Raw genomic sequence first — 18,051 nt, 5'->3', positions numbered from 1 at the left:
GACTGTTTTTGAAGAATAGGATCTCCTAGTTTTATTCCTCCATGGGAGCGCTCCGCGAGGACACAAAGGAAAACGCTATTAGTTTCTTCATAAAAATATATCGTCTGCTTCTTCATAATGTAAACAAATTAAGCCTTGGCTACGTTTAAGTGAGTCGTTTACCATCGATGTTTGGCGGTCAACAACCTCGTACCGTGTAAAAAATATCCGACTGAATGATCGGATCGTAACGTACATGTAAGTACTAATATATTTTACATAGACATTGAGCTCTAAAATATTATTACACTCGCGTCACCGTGTGTAATCCGCCAGAATTAAAGTAGCGTTAGACCTAATCCCAAGTGAGGGAGTACAAGTACTAAGTGATTAGACACTGCCTTGAAGCCAGTGAATCAGAGATACTGTTTGTTGCTAGGGCGTAGTTAAGTGGGTTTTAAACCTTGTAATAATTAAAATTTGACGATATATAAAAGCCCGCAATCTTCGATATCAGAATCATTCTGGATTATTCAAGGAAGTCTAAAGTTGTACAGACAAGTGTAAAATGTGCCTCTTAATATTCTATAACAATCCCGATGCCAATGAAAATGAGTATCGTTTGATATTAATTAATAATAGAGATGAATTTTACTCGCGGCCAACTTTACCCGCGTCATTTTGGGGTCAACCGGGTAAAAGCCCTATAGGTGGAAGGGACCAATCTGAAGGAGGAACATGGTTGGCCCTCCATCCAAATGGTCGTTTTTCTTGCATACTAAATATACTGCAACCAAAAACCCAAGTTGATTCAGGGCGAAGGAGTAGGGGACGCCTGACCACCAACTATGTTAATAGTCAAATAGATCCTATGGAATATCTAGAAGAGATTAATGGTTCGGACTACAATGGCTTTATGCTAGTCAATATGGATATTAAAAATGGTTTGGGAGCCTTTTACACTAACATGTCCGGTGATCCACCTAAGAAAATCCCCGAGGGAATCAACGTTTTTGGTAATAGTCCACCAATAAGGCTATGGCCCAAAGCCGTGGGAGCCAGGGAACTTTTTGAAAAGATTGTCAAAGACAAAGTGGAAGTAAAAAAGAGGAACCAGTTAGTCACTGAGCTAGAAGGACTCTTAAAAGATATGACGTATTATCCCATTGATGACCAAATGCTCAATCAAGGAGATGGAATGAAGGTAGAATTCATTGAGAAGCTAAGCAGCGTTTTTGTTGAAATAAAAGACTTCAATTACGGAACCAGAAGCCACACTATCATTTTAGTTGATGGTGCTGGAAATGTTGAATATATAGAACATAGTATGATTGAACCTATTAATATTCGCAAAAATCCCAGGTGGATGAAAGTTTGTGAAAAATTTAAAATAGAATAATGGTGTTAATTAAAGTTGCATTAAAATAAAATAATAATAAAAAATATCTATATATATTTGCTTGGTCTCAAATTGACTCCAAATATTATGTAAATGAAAATAATTCTTATTTTCGAAATTCTCTCACGTTGTTTTTTTCTATTAATAATTTCCTTACTGTATATTTTAAATAAAGCACTGAATAATTATATTTATCAATTATTTGATAAGTATATACACATTAGGACGATTAAAAATCATTGAAAATGATATTTTCGTTCAAGGTTAAGCACATGTATTTGGACTTACCAACTTTTTTCCACTTTCTCCATGAATCTATATAACTATGAATATACAGCTGCGTTACGCTGTCTAACCTCCCGATAAGGTTTGGGCGGGGCTTAGCGAAAGGAGACATCAGTCACGTGTCTGCTAGTGTTAGGAGCGGGCGAAGGGAGGGGGAGTCCGGGAGTGTGTAAATTCGAAACGTCACTTCCTCTTGTCTCGTGATTGGCTATTAGAGCTACGTAAAACGCGTCAAAGCTAGGAGGGTAACACCCAAACCAAATCGACATGATAGAAGGGGCATATGATAGAGCTGTATATTCATAGTTATATAGATTTCTTTCTCTTTACTTCTTTTAGTTCTCTGGTATCTTACATGATAATTTAATACAATGGAGCCTGAATTATTTTTGCTAAATGTGACGGGTCAAATCGAAAAGGGAGATGTAAGACATATATATTCTAGCCTATATATTCCAGAATAGTACTTGAACACCTTTTTTCTCTCTCTACTGAAGTTTCCAGAACTTGACGATCTCTATTGTAAATATTCGTTTTCTTATGGAAAAGATTGGATTGTCACTTCAGTAAACAAATTATTCATAAACTCCATCTTTAAGACGTTTAACGCGTATATGGTACCTTTATGTCTCTAAAGGTTCCTTCGTTTACGCGTTCAAACGTCTCAATGTTGGTTGCCAAACCCTTACATATCCTATTATTATTATTAGGGTTTGGAGGATGGTATATCGCAAATGTCCACTCGTAAAGTTGTAGATGACAGTTTTGTTTTCACGTGGAATTTACCAGTAGACGTATCTTTTAAAAGCACCAATATATTTGGGTGTAAGTTGCGATTCCTTAATAGCGCGGGGAGTTGCGCTTAATTGACTTCAACAGTTACAATCTAGATAAGAATTCCTAGTGTAACCTTTATAATTTTCTGCTATAATCGAAAACTACTTTAAGGGCCTCAATTATCAATTTGCGTTTATGGACTAGACTTTTTCGGAAACGATGTAATTAGAGGATACGGAGCTACTCATCTCCCATTACAACCAGGAAGGTTAGACAGTAATTGTCTAAGTTTGAACCTAATGTTATAGTTTTACCATGGTTTTACTGTTTAGCCATCGTAAAACCTTTCCAGTCGTGGTTCCATCTTCTTCGTCGGTATTGCAACGAATTTCTAGTTGGATAACTGGAAGGCGGCCAGAATTTACGGACCCCAAAATGATAACGCAAGGAGAGGGAAGAGACGGTTAGTTAAAAACACTTTCAAGTACTTTTGTTTGTCACAAGTATTTTTTCTTTTAGTTGTAAGAGTTTCGTCACAAGGTTTCATCACAGCGCAATTTAACGTCATCACAAAGCACGTGGATATGATGGGTTACAGAGTTCAAGCGAAAACTTAGCGTAATTTTAGAACTTACCTGAGATTGGAAGCATCCAGCAACCTTTCATGCCGTCCAACCGTGCACCAGTCCGTGTATGGACCTAATTATTTTGTATTTGATTGGGTGTGAAATAATTGCTGTAATCTCGCCCTGTATTTTCACTATATTCATTAAAAAAAACATATGACCATAAATTGACTGAATTTTAATTAATACCCTCCCGTAATTTCAACCCTCCAGAAACCACAGTCTTCCCACCAGGACACCTAACCCCGTTGATTCTTAGTTTGTTAAGTGGTAAGTACCGGGTATGGTATTTACTTTGGCCAACGTTCTCCGCAGGACGAAATAAGCTTAGGCAACCCACGTAGTCGAATAATGTCCGACCTAAAGTCCGGTTACCATCAAATAGACATGTTGGAGGCGGGTTCATTTATAAAATGAAAATTTTTTGGTTTAAAAAGACCCGCAAAACTCTTGTCATCGCACAATTCCACTTTCTCTTGAAAAGCTAAAAAGTGATTGGGTTTAAACCGAGCTAATCCCGCATCCTATAAAGTAGTCGAAAAAAATGATCCGTCAACTGTCCGTCATTTTGGTTCTTTCGTCTCTTCATTTCTGGCAAGCGCAACCCGAATCACTGGCCGGTATGTTATGTTATGTTATGTATCTGTTGTTATACTTAACTTTCTAAGATAATAAGGTAAAATAAGATAAGATGCATCAACGCAAATGGTATTACCAATGAAAAATTAATCGGTATTAGGCTATTCAGGCTTTCGTTGACGTTATATGCGGGCAATAGTTTCGTTAGCTAACGCTTTACGCGAAAGCTTTCCAATTCAACCTGTTTGAAACTTTCGTTACCATTTTGGTAAAGTTTAATTGTACAGTGGGTGTTGAAATAATGTACGAATCAAAATGATTAAGATCCTCTGTCAATTCGCTTCTCCATCGTCATTTAATATAGATTTTAGCAACTGTGTTCAGAGTTAAAACTTATGCCGACATTTATCATTGAATGTAGGCGTTTGAATGAATAGAAGTTATCTTTTAAAAAAAGAAATATCCATGTTCGTGGTAAAGTGAAATCGTCATCATAATTTCAACGTGAAAGATATGCCAAAGGTCATTGCAAGAAGTAAAAAACCGGAATTGAAAATTAAACGTACGTAGGAAAAAAAACTAGTTATGGCTAAATTGAATTTGAAAATTTTTGATTTGGAAATAAACAAACATGTCCATCATATTAGGAGAAAATTACTCGGTAGTACGTGGGTTAAATTAAATTTTTCAATTTTCGTAGTTTGATGTATTCTATATTAAAGGGTCAGCTTAGTCAAGGAGAAAATATTTTTGAAAATATTTCTACAGAATACGATCAACCGACGTTGGACCCTGGTATCTTTATCTTCGACGAAGATTTTCCTCAAGGTGACAAAGACAACTTAATTCTAGAAACCAAGGAAGACACGTGCGAAACAGACGGTTATTACCCGGACAAGGAGGACTGTTCTCTGTTTCACTTGTGCGAAAAGGGAAGAGTCTACCAGTTCCAATGCAGTCCGGGATTGGGTTTCGATCCCAAATTGGGTTCTTGCAATTGGAAATCTCAACTCCAGAGAGTCTGCAATGTTCCCAGTAAGGTAGATTGCCCGTCGCTAAAGTACTTCGGCGACCTTAAGAATAAATCCATCTTTTACCGTTGCGTTGGACGCCAGAAGGTACGGTTTCAATGTCCTTCCGGTTTGGTTTTTAATCCCGAATGGTCCGTGTGTGATAGACCAAATTTTATTTAATAATTGTACGCAATTGTAAACCTAAACCAACATATAATAAAGGAGGATTAAATTTAATTTCGCAAGAGTCGATAAGTAAATTGCTTTTCAAACAATTCGTGCAGCAGTCCGAAGGTCTAAAAATGTTTCTATACTTTTGCGCTAACCTTATAACAAAACAGCAAAGATTCAGTCGAGTTACGCAACAATGTTGAATAAGATAACTTTGAGTAGCTGCTAAAGGTTCGTGATGTTATAAACGACTGAACTATATGGGTTATAGGACCATGTTTCCGTTGTTGAATAATTAATTAAAAAATTAAGTAATCCCATAATAGTAACGAAGTATATCAATTAAAATAGTTCAGGAAGAGGGAGGGTGGCTCAGTTTTGTTTTGTAAAAACCCAAAAATAAAAAGTTGAATAAGCAAGTAGGGGTAGGCCGACATATATATTTTTCAACGATACATCGGCACGAAAGGTGAATAAATGGCGACAACCTACATAACGGTAAAAATCAGGGATTACCCGGCTCTCCCTTTACGTTTCTCTCTCTCTCTCTCTCTCTCCCTCAGCTTTATTTTATAACTTTGTTAGCTCGCTTCGCCAAAATGTAGGTCTCTTTCTGGGCTACTAGAACGAGGTTAAGCGTACGTATCCTCAGCGGAAAGCGAAAGTTTGAAACGTAAAACCCCAGCCAACGAAATAATTTTATGAAAGAGGAAATTTGGAAGATGAAAATTAAACAAAAAAACCTCGATCCATCCCTTTTTACATATCGCGGGATTAAAAAAACCCGAGGGGCCAGTCACTTCACGCTGTACCTCTACTAAAGGAAATACGCGTAATCAATGGGAAAAATTAGTGATAAGCCCCTCGTAATAACCTTAAACGTTAAATAAATATAGTTTATTGGACTAGGCGTTTTCCAAATCAACAAAATAACTGGGGAATAACCAACTTAGAACTCTCCGGACACGAGTTTAGAAAATTTCCCAATGAATAATAATGTTTATACTTCGTTTAATAAAAAAAAATTCACCTCACTCTTGGGTAAATTTAATTAATTATTCCCTGGGAAAATAAAGTCAATATCCGATATTCGTATTGGGTATAAAATTATATAGAAAAAGGTTTTTAATTAAAAAGTTGGGAATTTTTTCTTCTCTTTTACTTTTCAGTTCCTTAACCCTTACATTGTCCCTGTTTATTTCTTAGTTAAAAAAGCAGTCATTGTACTGTTTTAGAAATACCTGAATAGGAATTTACCCAATTGTTTGAATGCCACAAAAAACCCAGTCTAGCAGAAGAAACACCCCCTTAAATCTCAAACAAATTTATTCTTACAATAAAACGTCTCTCACCACTCTTCATCCTCTCTCTGCCTGATGGAAAACGAAACCAAAAATAACCTAAGTAAATTATGTGATGTATTGCAACTGTTTACTGTAGACCTTTCATTGTTATTTTCCAAGAAAATGTGCGGAGAGTTTTAGATCTAAAATCGTTCTGATAGGGAATTTTTTCTAATGTAATCAATAAATCTTTCGGGGCTTTTGTTGTTTAATGGGAAATTGGAAAATCTAGTATGGTTTTACTTATGTCATGCGTGTTTCATAATTATTTTCTTCGACTCTAATTAAAACACACTCTATCACACAAGAGTATTTCAAACTCCGTATTTAATTATAGATTAATGTAACCAACAGGTGTTTCTATAAAATTGCAATCCCGGGTTTTCAACGACTAACTGGCAACGCCGGAAAAGGGAAAATCATAAAAATATTGACCTCGGATGAGAAAATAGACACGTACCTTCAACCTTGTACGGCTGTTTATTTCTGAAAACCTGTATAAGCAAACTGAAGTGCAATTAATTGCATTTATTGTCGGGTCAGTTCTTTTATAGGGTAAAATTGCGAGACGTACAATTAGAACAAAATTATTCGTTCATATTTAAATCCATTCGCATCCTGATCCGCGAGCTCACTATATACAATATCTGAAGTGCCCTATGACCTCAAATATCACAACAACAAAAAAACTCCATTAGTTGCTTTAAGAATTTAGCACGTATCATTTAATAACCCCGTTTTTTGTGGAGTTCCCCAGTACTAGTAGGCTTCAGTACTGGTATTTTCCAAGCAGTCCTTAAAAGTAAGCTATTAAACGATTTTAAGTTAGTAATTATAGGTTTCAACGAAGGCTTCTCAAAACTTATTTTTTTCTTTCGGTGTTTTTCTTTCTTTAAAAGTTCAAGAATAACGCGCCCTTGACCCTATTAATATACGATTTAACGTTTAAAAAAAAGGTGTACAACCACTATTACCATTACGTAGGCCATACCTATTCAATAATTTAAATAAAAGTTTATAAACTTGATCGGTAAACTTAAATATAAATAGGTTATTCTTAAATTTATAGAAAACGATTCAAAGATGCGGTTTAGTTGAAATACCTGAGTTACTCTTTAGATTTATATATATATAAAAAAAGGTGTCAGTAACCTTTTATAAAACAGGCGAAATTTTATATCTCGAATTCCATCAAACTTTTTTATTTTTTATTTCAGACCTCAAAGCCAAGGTAAGGTAGACCTTGGCCAGGCTAGATCTTATAAGCTAGCTAGCCATTCCCCATTCCCCATAATGGCGGGAATTCCCTTTTCTAATGGTACGTACGATATGTAGAGGATAAAAAGGGTGGGAAAACGATAGGGGAAAAACGAAAAAATTACCTTTCTCAGTTCACATACAGGCTACTTTCACGTTTTATAAAAGTTGGTAAAAACTAAGTACAGGTATGGATTGGATTGGATGGATGTTTGCGGTTTTTTGATTCCAACGTTTTAACATTAGAAGATGTACGGGATGGTAGTACATGGAATATTTTCTCCTATATATAAATACACAAATACAATATTGTGAATTAACCTACGAAGTTAGTGCAATCAGCTCCCACTGTTATTTGAAAATTTATCCTAAAAACTTTTACTCACTATCTCAATACCACGTGAAAATTCTTTTTGGCAAAATTTCATAATTTCAATCCTTAAACGGAATTAAAGAAACTTTGGTTGCTTTGAACAATCTTATTATTTAATCTTTGATAATTTCAGGTTCATTTATTTCTTGGAAATTATCAAATACGGTGCTAACAGCTGGGATAAAATCGACAAAAACAAATTCATATAATTCCAAATTCCGCTCAAGGTTTGATAGAGGAGGTGGGAAATATTGTAAACAAACGATGAAACTAAAATAAAAAATAACACTCGGAATTAAATGAAATGCCCCTAAAACTTTACTCATCTCAGTCTAAATTCAAACCATGGGGCGTGTTAATGTTAAGTGCGGAATATTTAAAATTCTGGAGATTGAACAAATAAAAATAATAATTATCTTTAAGATATAAAATTCCCCGCGTCATAATAAAAAATACTGGCGCTCGACGTACCACGTGTTTTATATTCATCACGAGTGTAAATAATTAACGTGGCATAATGTTTAATTCATTTTTCCTTATAGACTTTAGTCGGTGGCATTATCTCCTTTAGTCCTTTTCCAAGTTATATAAATAAGAAATAAATTATGTTAAATAAATTGATAAATTAATTTCAGGGATTACCCAAGCCAAGCAAGATCATTTTGGGAAATTTACTTTTGCAAAAACTTTCGAAAAAGGCATATTTTTATATTGATAAAAACCACCCTAAACATTTTCATAACTTTTGACCCTCAACTGAAACTCGAGTTGACAAATTCCGATAAGTTTTATCAAAATGTTTCACCCTGGAATATCCACACAAAATTACTCTAAAAACCACATAGAAATACGAATATGAATCAGTTATGAGTCCATAAATATTTCCAGCATAAGCTGCACGCTTTGTAATTATAAAACTTTTGGAGAAATCGCAATGAATAACATATTTTTATCTATATATATAAAGCCCAAGTGGTACCCAACAGTATTTTTCCATTAAAAATTATCTATTTGTACAAAGATAACACTCCAAAAATCTCATTATCAGCTTTGTTCAAATCCAAAACAAAAACCCAAGGCCTCTTAAAATTTAGTACCCGGGAATTTGAAATAATAAGAGATGGTGGCGCCATTTTAACAAATATTTTAAACTAAAAGTAAATTAGTATATTTTATCTTTGCGATTACTTAATACGCAAAATCCACCTTAAAGCGAGCGCTTCTTTATCGTTTTATTGGCACTGAAGTGGCCTTATCATTTCTCCCCACTCTAAACTATTCTCGCTTATAGGCAGAACTAGGCTTCTCAACATTCGGTAGCTTTACTTTCGCATTCGCATTACAATCTTTTAGTTTAGTTAGGTAACGCGGGAAGTTTACCCAAGAGGAGATTGCGGCCATTGTTAAAAGAGGAGGGCGGAACTTAGTCAAAAGGGGTGACGGCGTCCACGGCGGTCGATAATGTTGAAAAGAGAAGAAAGAATAAAGTTATGACTCGAATCGGGGAATACCCTGGCAGCTTGAACGACAAAAAATCGAAATAAACGCCTTGAAAGGAGCTCGAAATAAGAGAGAGGCCTACAGATCTCACTGATCACGGACGGACGCTAGTGGACAGTTTTGCCTTCGAGCGCTACATACGAATAAATTATTGTAATTAAACAATTGTTTGAAAAGGGTAAGAAACGTTCTTCAAGATTAGATTATTTAGATGTGGCATCATTTTTCACCAGCTTGCATTGTTTACCAAAAATTTGATTTCAAAAAGCTTGATTGTGTCACCTCACCCCTGCTTTTAACACACAGTATCTAATTAAAATAAATGTAATAAAACCCCTAATTAGCTATGATACCCAAACTAATAATATGCCGGTTCATTCTCCAGCAGTATTTTTGGGGGCAGACCAATACCTCAAATAATATTTAATTTTGTAGTTAATTTCGCAATTAAAAAAATCTACAGCCTTGAAATATGGAAAAGCTCAAATTCAAGGGTGGAAATTTTCCAATAATTTCCACTGTTTTCCAGTTAAATTTTCTTTAAGAAAAGGTGGTACAGTTTTGGGCTAGGAAATTATCGTCATGCAGTGTAATGTGTAAACAATAATACAGTAAACAAAATGTTTCGACAACTTACTTAAAACAAATAATACTCGTTATAATGAATGGCATTTCATCATCATTGTAGCTGGTTTTATAAAACTAATAATTAGAATATAAAAAAAAACCCTTTCAAGTTGAAATTGGATGAACCAAATGTCACGTAGACCGTGTGAGAGAATTTAAAATTAATTCATATAAGTGCTAAAAAAAAAAAAAAAGAAATACGGACCACGCTATATAATTTAAGCTTTTCCATTTAACGTACTGGAATAATTTCGAATTTAATATCGTAGTTTGAAAGAGATAAATCTATCTATTAAAATGTTCGTTTTAATATATGTTGGAAGGTAAAATCCCATTTTTGATAAAGAGAAGGAAAGGTTAACGATTAGAAAGAAACACATACCAGTTTTAGTTTTGGAATTGGGCGAGCTCAACCACTAGAGAGACTGAGGGAGAGAGAGATAATCTTTCATTACAACGTTTAGACGGGGGCTAAACAAGTTATCCCGCCTTACTAGATCCCATATTATATAAAAATTATAATTTTAAGGAAAGTCTTAACGAAAAATATCAATCACATTAACTGGAGAGATAATTAAATACTTGGCTAATTAAAACATGTCAGAATCGGACCTTAAATATAATATGAAAGTTATTAAATTTCAAAGGTAATTAATGTTGCATAATTTAGAATTCAGTTCTAACTTGAACTTTTATTGCTTTCGACACGTATTTCTGCCTCAGTTTATAGTATTTCAGCGACTTGGATCGAAACCCAAATTTGATACAGTACCTTCCAAATCGCTGAGAGGCTATAATTTAAATAAAAGTGCGTATAAACTAGGTTATGGTTGCCACTAATACCACAGAGTGAACCAATCTTATTGCGAATTTTCAAAGATTGGATCATGCACTGCTAAAGATATAAGTGACGTAACAGCCGATTTGGGAACTTCCAGCGAGCGATTTTGCTTGAAAAAATGTTTAATTTCGGTGTTTTGTTGTTTAGATTCGCGCAAATGTCGGAAATTACCGAAAGGAGGTTTATGGAGAAGAGCAAAACTAAATCGGTGGCTCATGAACCGAAACCGGACAACGAACCCCGGATTGAAGTAATTACCATAACGGAAAACAACGATTCCGGTCTAGGAGGTTCAGAAACGAACATTACAAACGTACGTTTGGCCCGAAAACGGCGAAGCAACACCAATTACCATCGATGGATGGGGGAAGCTAAAACCCTGGTGGAACAAGAGGATGAAAAACCATCGCGTAAAAACAGACACAAGGATAAGGGAGGAAGGAAGAAGAGTAACTACAACAACGGTGGTGGCGGCGGAGGCACAACGGATAACTCCGAAACTGTCAAAATATTCAGTGGATTAAAAAAGAGGACACCCTGCCCTAACGTCGTGGCGGGAAAAGACGGTGTAATTAGGTCCCTGGATGCTTCAACCAGAAGAAATCAACATTCAGAGAAGGCAGGAGAAGGAGGAGGAGGGAAATTTTATAGCAAGGAGGAAACGAAAGAATTTTTAAGAAAAGAGTCGACAACCGAGTCTGCTGCTACGAGAGCAACTCTTCGGGATAACCCAAGAGCTGTGGTGTCGGCGGAGGAAAAACGGGAATCCCCTCCCGCCTCAACAGTCCGAATAGCTGCTGCTGTTGAAGCGGCGGCAGCGGCGCGACCCATATCTTCTACCCTGTTCTTCAACAACAACCGGGAGCCGGTTCAGCGTGCGCGCCAGTTACTGGAGAGCTCGCACTCGACGCGAACCGACTTAACGCGGCTCTCCTCCCTTCAAGATGACCAAACCCCGATCATCATTGATTTGGACCCTGAACTTCAGGAGGTAGAAGGGCAACCCCCAGAACAAAAACAACTTGATCACGTGGACCACGGGCCACAAACGATTCTCCCTTCCGTGGTGCAAACATTAGAAGAAGAAGAAGAAGAAGAGTCAAGAACTAGAGTGGAGGAACATCTCTTTGATTTTGAGATTATTGACGTGACAGACGTGGTCGCAATGACGCGAGTTTTAAATAGTGATAATGATTCGGGAGTTTGTTTAGCGGGAAGCGGTGAAAGAGGAAGGATTTTCGATACCGACTCAATTAAGAGCTATATTACGAAAGACAGTTTCTACAAGTGCAATGACGTTGATATGAACAATAAAGGATTGACGTATCAGGACATTGAAGAAGAGAATAGACTGAGGGATGAAAGAGCCATGGATGTTCAACACGCGCTTATCGCCGATCAGGATGGAGACAGGTAATTGAGTTTTTTTTTGGGAATAGAGGCAATAAAAGTATGAAATAGAGGGACCAGGGTTGAAACAGTGCCTGGGCCCTGGAAATCTCAGGGTATTTGTAAATGGTTGTGATAATGTCAGGGAATTTGAAAATGGTTGTGATATGTTAGGGAATTTTGAAATTGTCTAAGCAAGGAGAATAGCATCTCAGTCGTTCTCCCTGCCTTTCACTCTACTGTCTCTAATCCAATAGACAGACTACTTAAAATATAATAATCAGATACGGTCCAAGACACTCAACCTTATTTCTTACCCAAGAACTAATTATTTCAAAATATAATTACGCTTACCTGTACCCTAGTAATACGCTACTATACCCTTATTTGGTTCAGTAAAATAGACTTTTTCTGATTCAAGATATCAAAATTAAGTTTCGCGTGAGAAGGTCGCAAAAAAAATCCTTTTGGTTTGAAAATGATCGCGTGGTTGGGTTATTTCCCCGTTTGTTAAAAATTGATGTAATTTTCGCGTCCGGATTTGGACGCGTGTCAACCTGCCGTAACGTTTTTGGAAAAGCCCGCAATTACCTGTCACGGGATTTATATTTAGCTAATGTAAATTAGTACTAAGGTCCTTAAGTTTGAGGAGAACGCTAAAGGGGTCGAATAGTTTCGGAATAAGAAGTTGCAAAATGGCGTCTGGAAAGTTTCTATCCGATAACCATAGGTGGTCAAATTCTAAAGGTTATCAAATAAGCCCCATAGAGTCACCATTCCCAAGTCCCAATGATATTTTTTTCCCACGAAATTGGTTTAAAAAGAAGTACACGTAGGCCAAGCTAGTTTACTCTTGATTACCAGTAGACAGGGTTTTTACCGAGAAAAAAAAACCCCGATGACCAACCTGGGAAGAACCCCCTTATGACTTTGCTATCCTTATCTTTATGATATTTACTTCAATTATAATACCCCCCCCCCCTTTTCTCCTGAAAGAAAGAAAGAAAAAATGATAAACTAAGTCATAAACAAAATTTCCATATGATATTCGAAATCAGCGGGACTTTAAACTCGTCAGAAACGTAAATTCCCAAAGAAATACTGGTTTCTTTTATAAGGGAAATTTCATGACAGTTGCCTTTTAAGTAGCTAAGAGACTATCGTGGGGTTTACACACAGAGCAAGCCACTCAAACCACGCATGTTCGTAATAAATGAAGTTTCAGTAGTCTTCATTCCCATAAAAAAATAAATTAGTCTGAATCGGTTATATAAATTAAACATTAATTAACTCCCCATCCTTAATTATCTTTCTTTGACACCTTATTATTTTCCCACAATAAATCATACACACTTGGCCAAGCTCCGATAATTTAAATGGTTAACGAAACGAAAATGGCTCAAGAGGCGTAAATTCCCAATGCAAATTAGTCATTGTAAAATATAACCGGTGGTGGAGGTTCCCACCAAAAAAACAAAAGAAAATTTTCCCCTTTTCAGAAACAATCGAATAATATTAATTTACATGCTGCCAATGATAAACTCTTACGAAATCACTAGGTATATTTTTAAACTCTGTAAATAACCCTTAGTGCTAATGTTGGGTTTTTAGAAAAAAATTCCCCGGCAAATTTATTAGAAACGGAAATAAAGTTTTCCCGACCTTAGAGAGAGATAGAGCGAGCAATAGGGAACTTTCTGTTAAACTTCAACGTGTCTTGGTTAAGACATATTTGAACGGAATTTCCCATTCATTTAAGGTGAAAAAGAAAAAAAATGTTACGGTTTAAATTGGCTATGTCATCAGCTGTTGGAATTGTTATAATTAGTTAATAGCAGTACGTCACCATCTTAGTCTAGCATGGGTTATATAGTTAACCTTGGAGGTGGTTCAAAAATGAGAAAAACTGGTTTGTTGACGGGACCATCCTGCCCTTTTGCCATACATAATATCAAGGGGGGGGGGGGATTTAAATTATTTCTCAGGTTATTTCAAAAGGAAAAGAAGTTTGGTGAAATATTATAGGCCTAACATTCTTGGAGGTTTCTAAACTATATTTAAGAAGCTGATGAAATTATGATGAGAAATCGCGGTATTCCGCATCCCGAATTTCAATTTTGTAGTGACATTGTAATATATCCGGGAAAGGGGGGGGGGGGAGATTCCGTAGCCTAGAATTTATGAAGGTTTTAGTTATCTTAAATTGGTTTAATTAACCGAAAATTAAACGTTATCTCCTCAAAATAAGATAAATTATTTTAATTGACCTTGCTTGGATAAGGACAATGGATCTTTCAAGGTTTATATCTCAAGAGAGTGAGTGAGTGGTTTAAAGTGTTTGCTAAGGTCTTATGTGAAAGTTATGTCAAGTTTATATAGTAAAGGCATATTTGATTTTTGAAGTATTTTTCTTTTGAAGTTAAGTCAATAAATCTAATAATGGTTACTTTTACTCATTTTAGACCCCTGCACATTGCTGTTGTACACCAGGATGTCATTTTAGTTCGCCAATTATGTGGTTTAGTAAAGAGTGTGGGTGCCAGTGTAGACATGTACAATTGCTTACATCAGGTACGTCAACTTTCGCAATAACACCGTGATAAAAATCTCAGAATAAAATACTGATATCGCGGCACGACTTTTTGATATTTTCAGACACCTTTGCATTTATCAGTTATTTTACAAGATCAGCACATGTGCGAAGCCCTTTTGGAAGAAGGCGCTAAGCCTTATTTGAGAGACCGAAATGGGGACACGGCCCTGCATTTGGCAGTCAAGTTCAAGAGTGTCGACTGCCTTAATGTTATTCTAAGGTCAAAATTATCAAGAAATATTCTAAACGAACGAAATTACGAAGGTAAGAATTGGTTCTCTTTTTTTGAATGGTTTAAATTACGCGCCTGCCGGGAAATATATAGAGGTCGCTAGCAAACAGAGAGAAATAAATGAGGGTCAGTGGCGCCATCCATGTTTGAAATTTGAGGAAATTGGGTCAGAGAGCTAGTTTCAAAGTTTCTGGTTTTAATTTTTAAACCGTTATTTTAACCTAGAATTTTGTAAAGAAACATCGAGGAAATAAACACCTAATGAAATTCTTTCAATATTTTTTCTTTTTCAGGTTTATCATGTTTACATCTAGCAGTTGCCCAAGAAGAGATGGTTTCAGCTTTTTATCTAGTCAAAGCTGGTTGCGACATAAATATACAGGTAGGCCTATAAATACCCCGCAATAGGGACTTGGCAGTACTACGTCATGCAACGCCAGTCTACCTTCCACTAGTGCTAAAAAACATACCAGGAGGAGGGGCTTATATAGCTTTCATTCTGTTAAAAAAACATACCATAATGGCGCTGGGGGCGGAGTTTAGCCCGAATTGCCAAGTCCCTATTAAAACCTAAAGAAATAAATAACCTACCTAATTATTTCTTACCTTTGTCAAATTTTAGGAGGGCAAAAGTGGAAGAACTCCATTAATAAATGCAGTCCTTTGCGGGAAATTTGACGTTGTAAGAATATTAACAAAACTAGGAGCCAGTATACTAACTACGGATTACGCTGGACTGAATGCATTACAAATAGCAAATGAACTAGATAATCGTGATATATCCTTATATTTAGAAACTAAAATGTCTAGTTTAAAGGTTTAAAACTTCCCCTAAATATTTTCTCTATGTCCCTCCAGTCCTAATATTTATTCATGTATATATTAATTAATTAATTAACAATATTGTCATAGCCTGTGATAAGAATATGAAAACTAAATGTGAATATGAATATGTTTGTATGTATTTTGGGTGGTAACAATTGTATATCTCAGAAAAAAAATCCTCCGGTTCCAAAAACCCCAAAACCCCAATGAATATACTTAAAAAAAAAAATTAAATATATTAATTAATTTTCAATACCACTTAATTAATTTGTTGTGTCTTATTTTTATTAATTAATCCTTTATAATTGTAGGTTTAAAACTGAATCATTTTAAACTTAAAGTTATTTACAATTTAAAGGATCTACTAAACCATACTTCAATCAAATGCTGGCATTTACTCGTTTGTTTACAGCATTGATATCATATTATTTTCTCGAAAGAGAATATCTGATAAAGTAGAATCCCGTATTTTTCTTCCACACTAATTTCAATTCATCCCCCAAATGAATATTTAACATTCTGTAGGCATTGTTAAGTAAATTATTCATTATGTTTTTTTAAATCTTTGGGAATGAACCGAATGGGATGGCTAATTAGTGTGGAGTCATTAACCTCATCCACCTCCGGACATTCCTCTACGACTTGGACGGTAAGAACTTCCAAATCCAGATCCAGTCAACGGGTTAAACTCACCTCTTAAGCTTTTATCCTTTTTTTTATCTTTTGGTGGTTTCTTTGATGAACCACTAGCGGAGCTACTAGGTTCATCCATTGAACTTCCCGTTCCCAATCTATTCCTTGATCTAAAAGTACCTCCGCTTTGAAATTTTTCCCATTCCTCAATCTTTTCTTTGCGTTTTTGCTCTTCCTTCTGTATTATTTTAATCATATGCCATATTTTACTTAAATAAAGATGGTACAAGGCATACTATTATCCCTCCCTCCCTATCTCCATTTTTATAAAATGTCAGCCACTATAGAGTAATGGCACCTACTTGCCTTTGACTGTATTAAGCTCTATGGGTAGTTAACATGGAGTGCCACTACTCTATAAGTTACTCAGAAATAGGCCTAACAAAGGTTAAGAAATCGAAACGTACCTCTTTCATCTTAATACGTTCCTCTTCTACCAGTTTATCAAGTCTTTCTTGCATTTTACGGCGTGCCATTTCCATAGCTTCTTGCCTAGCCAGAATTTCATCTGGGTTTTCAACTATTTCAGATTGGTTACTAGATCGATTAAATACGTTGAATCGTTCTAAATGTAACCTATATTTTTGGTATAAATAAAACGATATGGCTAAGAGAGCCGCGATGTACCATCCGTAACCAGTTAAAACGTCTATACCTGTAAAAATAATAGATTTAATCATCAACATAATAATACTAGCAAGTCAGATAGCCAAGGCTTAATCGAAGATTCTTACCAGATTGATAAAACAATCCTATATTGTCTATATAACTTAATTCCGAGCTTTTAGCATTGTATTTATTATACATGTCATCTTCGGCAAATATTTCTTCAATAGGCTCAGCAGTCTCTGCCATAATTATACTATTTTTAATTAAAATTATAGAAAGAAACCAAAACCTACGTTACACAACCATCGCCATGAACAATGGATGGCTTTATGATTGGAGAATCAACTTCCGACGTCAGCCAATAGCAAGGCGTAACCTTATACGTATAATGCGCCATCTGTATTTTAGAAATGGCGCCAAATTCGAATGTTTTAAGACGCATGCTTGTATACCTGCTGAAAACAAAAGAAATCGTACTGAAAAGGCCGTGATAAACTCTGTATTATCAGAAGGGGATAATAGAAGAAGGATGCCACTCTGTATCATCTTAATACATTAGTTATGTAACGTCATTCTTCCCAGGCTCACCCTTTTTGTTTGCTCTTCCGCTCATCAAACTACAGATGGGCATCGCACCGTAAGGTGAATTCTATAACTGTTTGGTACTAAATCCTCAGCAATCAACTCCCTAACCTCGTCTTGGGGTGAGACAAAAATCCACAAGTACGTCTTGCCAAATAGTTTTAAAGCAAATAGACTAATGACAAGGGAACTATTTATCGCGTATGTGATTCGGTTTAGTAACCTTGCTCCAAATGTTCCGATGTTGGGAAGAATGACGTTACACTTACCCCGCGTTGTGGTACACTTCCCTCGAAGAGAAGTATTATATACTTCTGGTATTATATGATTCCTTGATTGAGAAATATGACAAACATCG

The 18,051-nt window shown here is 35.9% G+C and overlaps 5 protein-coding genes across 6 annotated transcripts; 4 read left to right on the top strand and 1 right to left on the bottom strand.

Annotated features, from left to right (window-relative positions):
• The first annotated feature begins 27 nt into the window (after positions 1-27).
• Positions 28-3,233, top strand: B9d1 (B9 domain-containing protein 1). The gene is made up of 7 exons (XM_089843589.1): positions 28-237; positions 2,003-2,088; positions 2,161-2,229; positions 2,374-2,488; positions 2,612-2,708; positions 2,773-2,903; positions 2,960-3,233. The coding sequence occupies exons 2-7, from the start codon at positions 2,035-2,037 to the stop codon at positions 3,055-3,057; spliced, it is 564 nt and encodes a 187-aa protein (XP_089699715.1). The 5' UTR covers positions 28-237; positions 2,003-2,034; the 3' UTR covers positions 3,058-3,233.
• On the top strand, positions 226-1,454 carry LOC149661993 (transport and Golgi organization 2 homolog). The gene has a single exon (XM_089843587.1). It carries the CDS (start codon positions 548-550, stop codon positions 1,376-1,378), a length of 831 nt encoding a protein of 276 aa, XP_089699713.1. The 5' UTR covers positions 226-547; the 3' UTR covers positions 1,379-1,454.
• Positions 3,234-3,610: 377 nt separating the features above from the next.
• Positions 3,611-4,971, top strand: LOC149661991 (chitin-binding domain protein cbd-1-like). The gene is made up of 3 exons (XM_089843834.1): positions 3,611-3,686; positions 3,753-3,774; positions 4,346-4,971. The coding sequence occupies exons 1-3, from the start codon at positions 3,611-3,613 to the stop codon at positions 4,836-4,838; spliced, it is 591 nt and encodes a 196-aa protein (XP_089699960.1). The 3' UTR covers positions 4,839-4,971.
• Positions 4,972-8,974: 4,003 nt separating this feature from the next.
• LOC149661990 (uncharacterized) lies at positions 8,975-16,072 on the top strand. Of its 2 annotated transcripts, none has more exons than XM_089843586.1 (6): positions 8,975-9,480; positions 10,918-12,183; positions 14,622-14,730; positions 14,815-15,016; positions 15,278-15,366; positions 15,607-16,072. In XM_089843586.1, the coding sequence occupies exons 2-6, from the start codon at positions 10,928-10,930 to the stop codon at positions 15,805-15,807; spliced, it is 1,857 nt and encodes a 618-aa protein (XP_089699712.1). In that variant the 5' UTR covers positions 8,975-9,480; positions 10,918-10,927; the 3' UTR covers positions 15,808-16,072. The 2 variants fall into 2 exon arrangements, with proteins under 2 accessions (XP_089699712.1, XP_089699710.1); XM_089843584.1 differs by lacking the exon at positions 8,975-9,480 and adding an exon at positions 10,125-10,576.
• On the bottom strand, positions 16,073-17,502 carry LOC149661989 (selenoprotein S-like). Its single transcript, XM_089843588.1, has 3 exons — positions 17,237-17,502; positions 16,910-17,157; positions 16,073-16,680 (listed from the first exon to the last, which is right to left on the bottom strand). Exons 1-3 carry the CDS (start codon positions 17,355-17,357, stop codon positions 16,423-16,425), a joined length of 627 nt encoding a protein of 208 aa, XP_089699714.1. The 5' UTR covers positions 17,358-17,502; the 3' UTR covers positions 16,073-16,422.
• Between the last annotated feature and the right edge of the window lie 549 nt (positions 17,503-18,051).

The sequence above is a fragment of the Phalangium opilio genome, unplaced genomic scaffold (genome assembly GCF_054372755.1).
Source record: "Phalangium opilio isolate 3A_F unplaced genomic scaffold, DU_Popi_V2 ptg000070l_1, whole genome shotgun sequence".
In the NCBI taxonomy this organism is placed as follows: domain Eukaryota; kingdom Metazoa; phylum Arthropoda; class Arachnida; order Opiliones; family Phalangiidae; genus Phalangium; species Phalangium opilio.
This window is presented reverse-complemented; position numbering and strand designations above follow the sequence as displayed.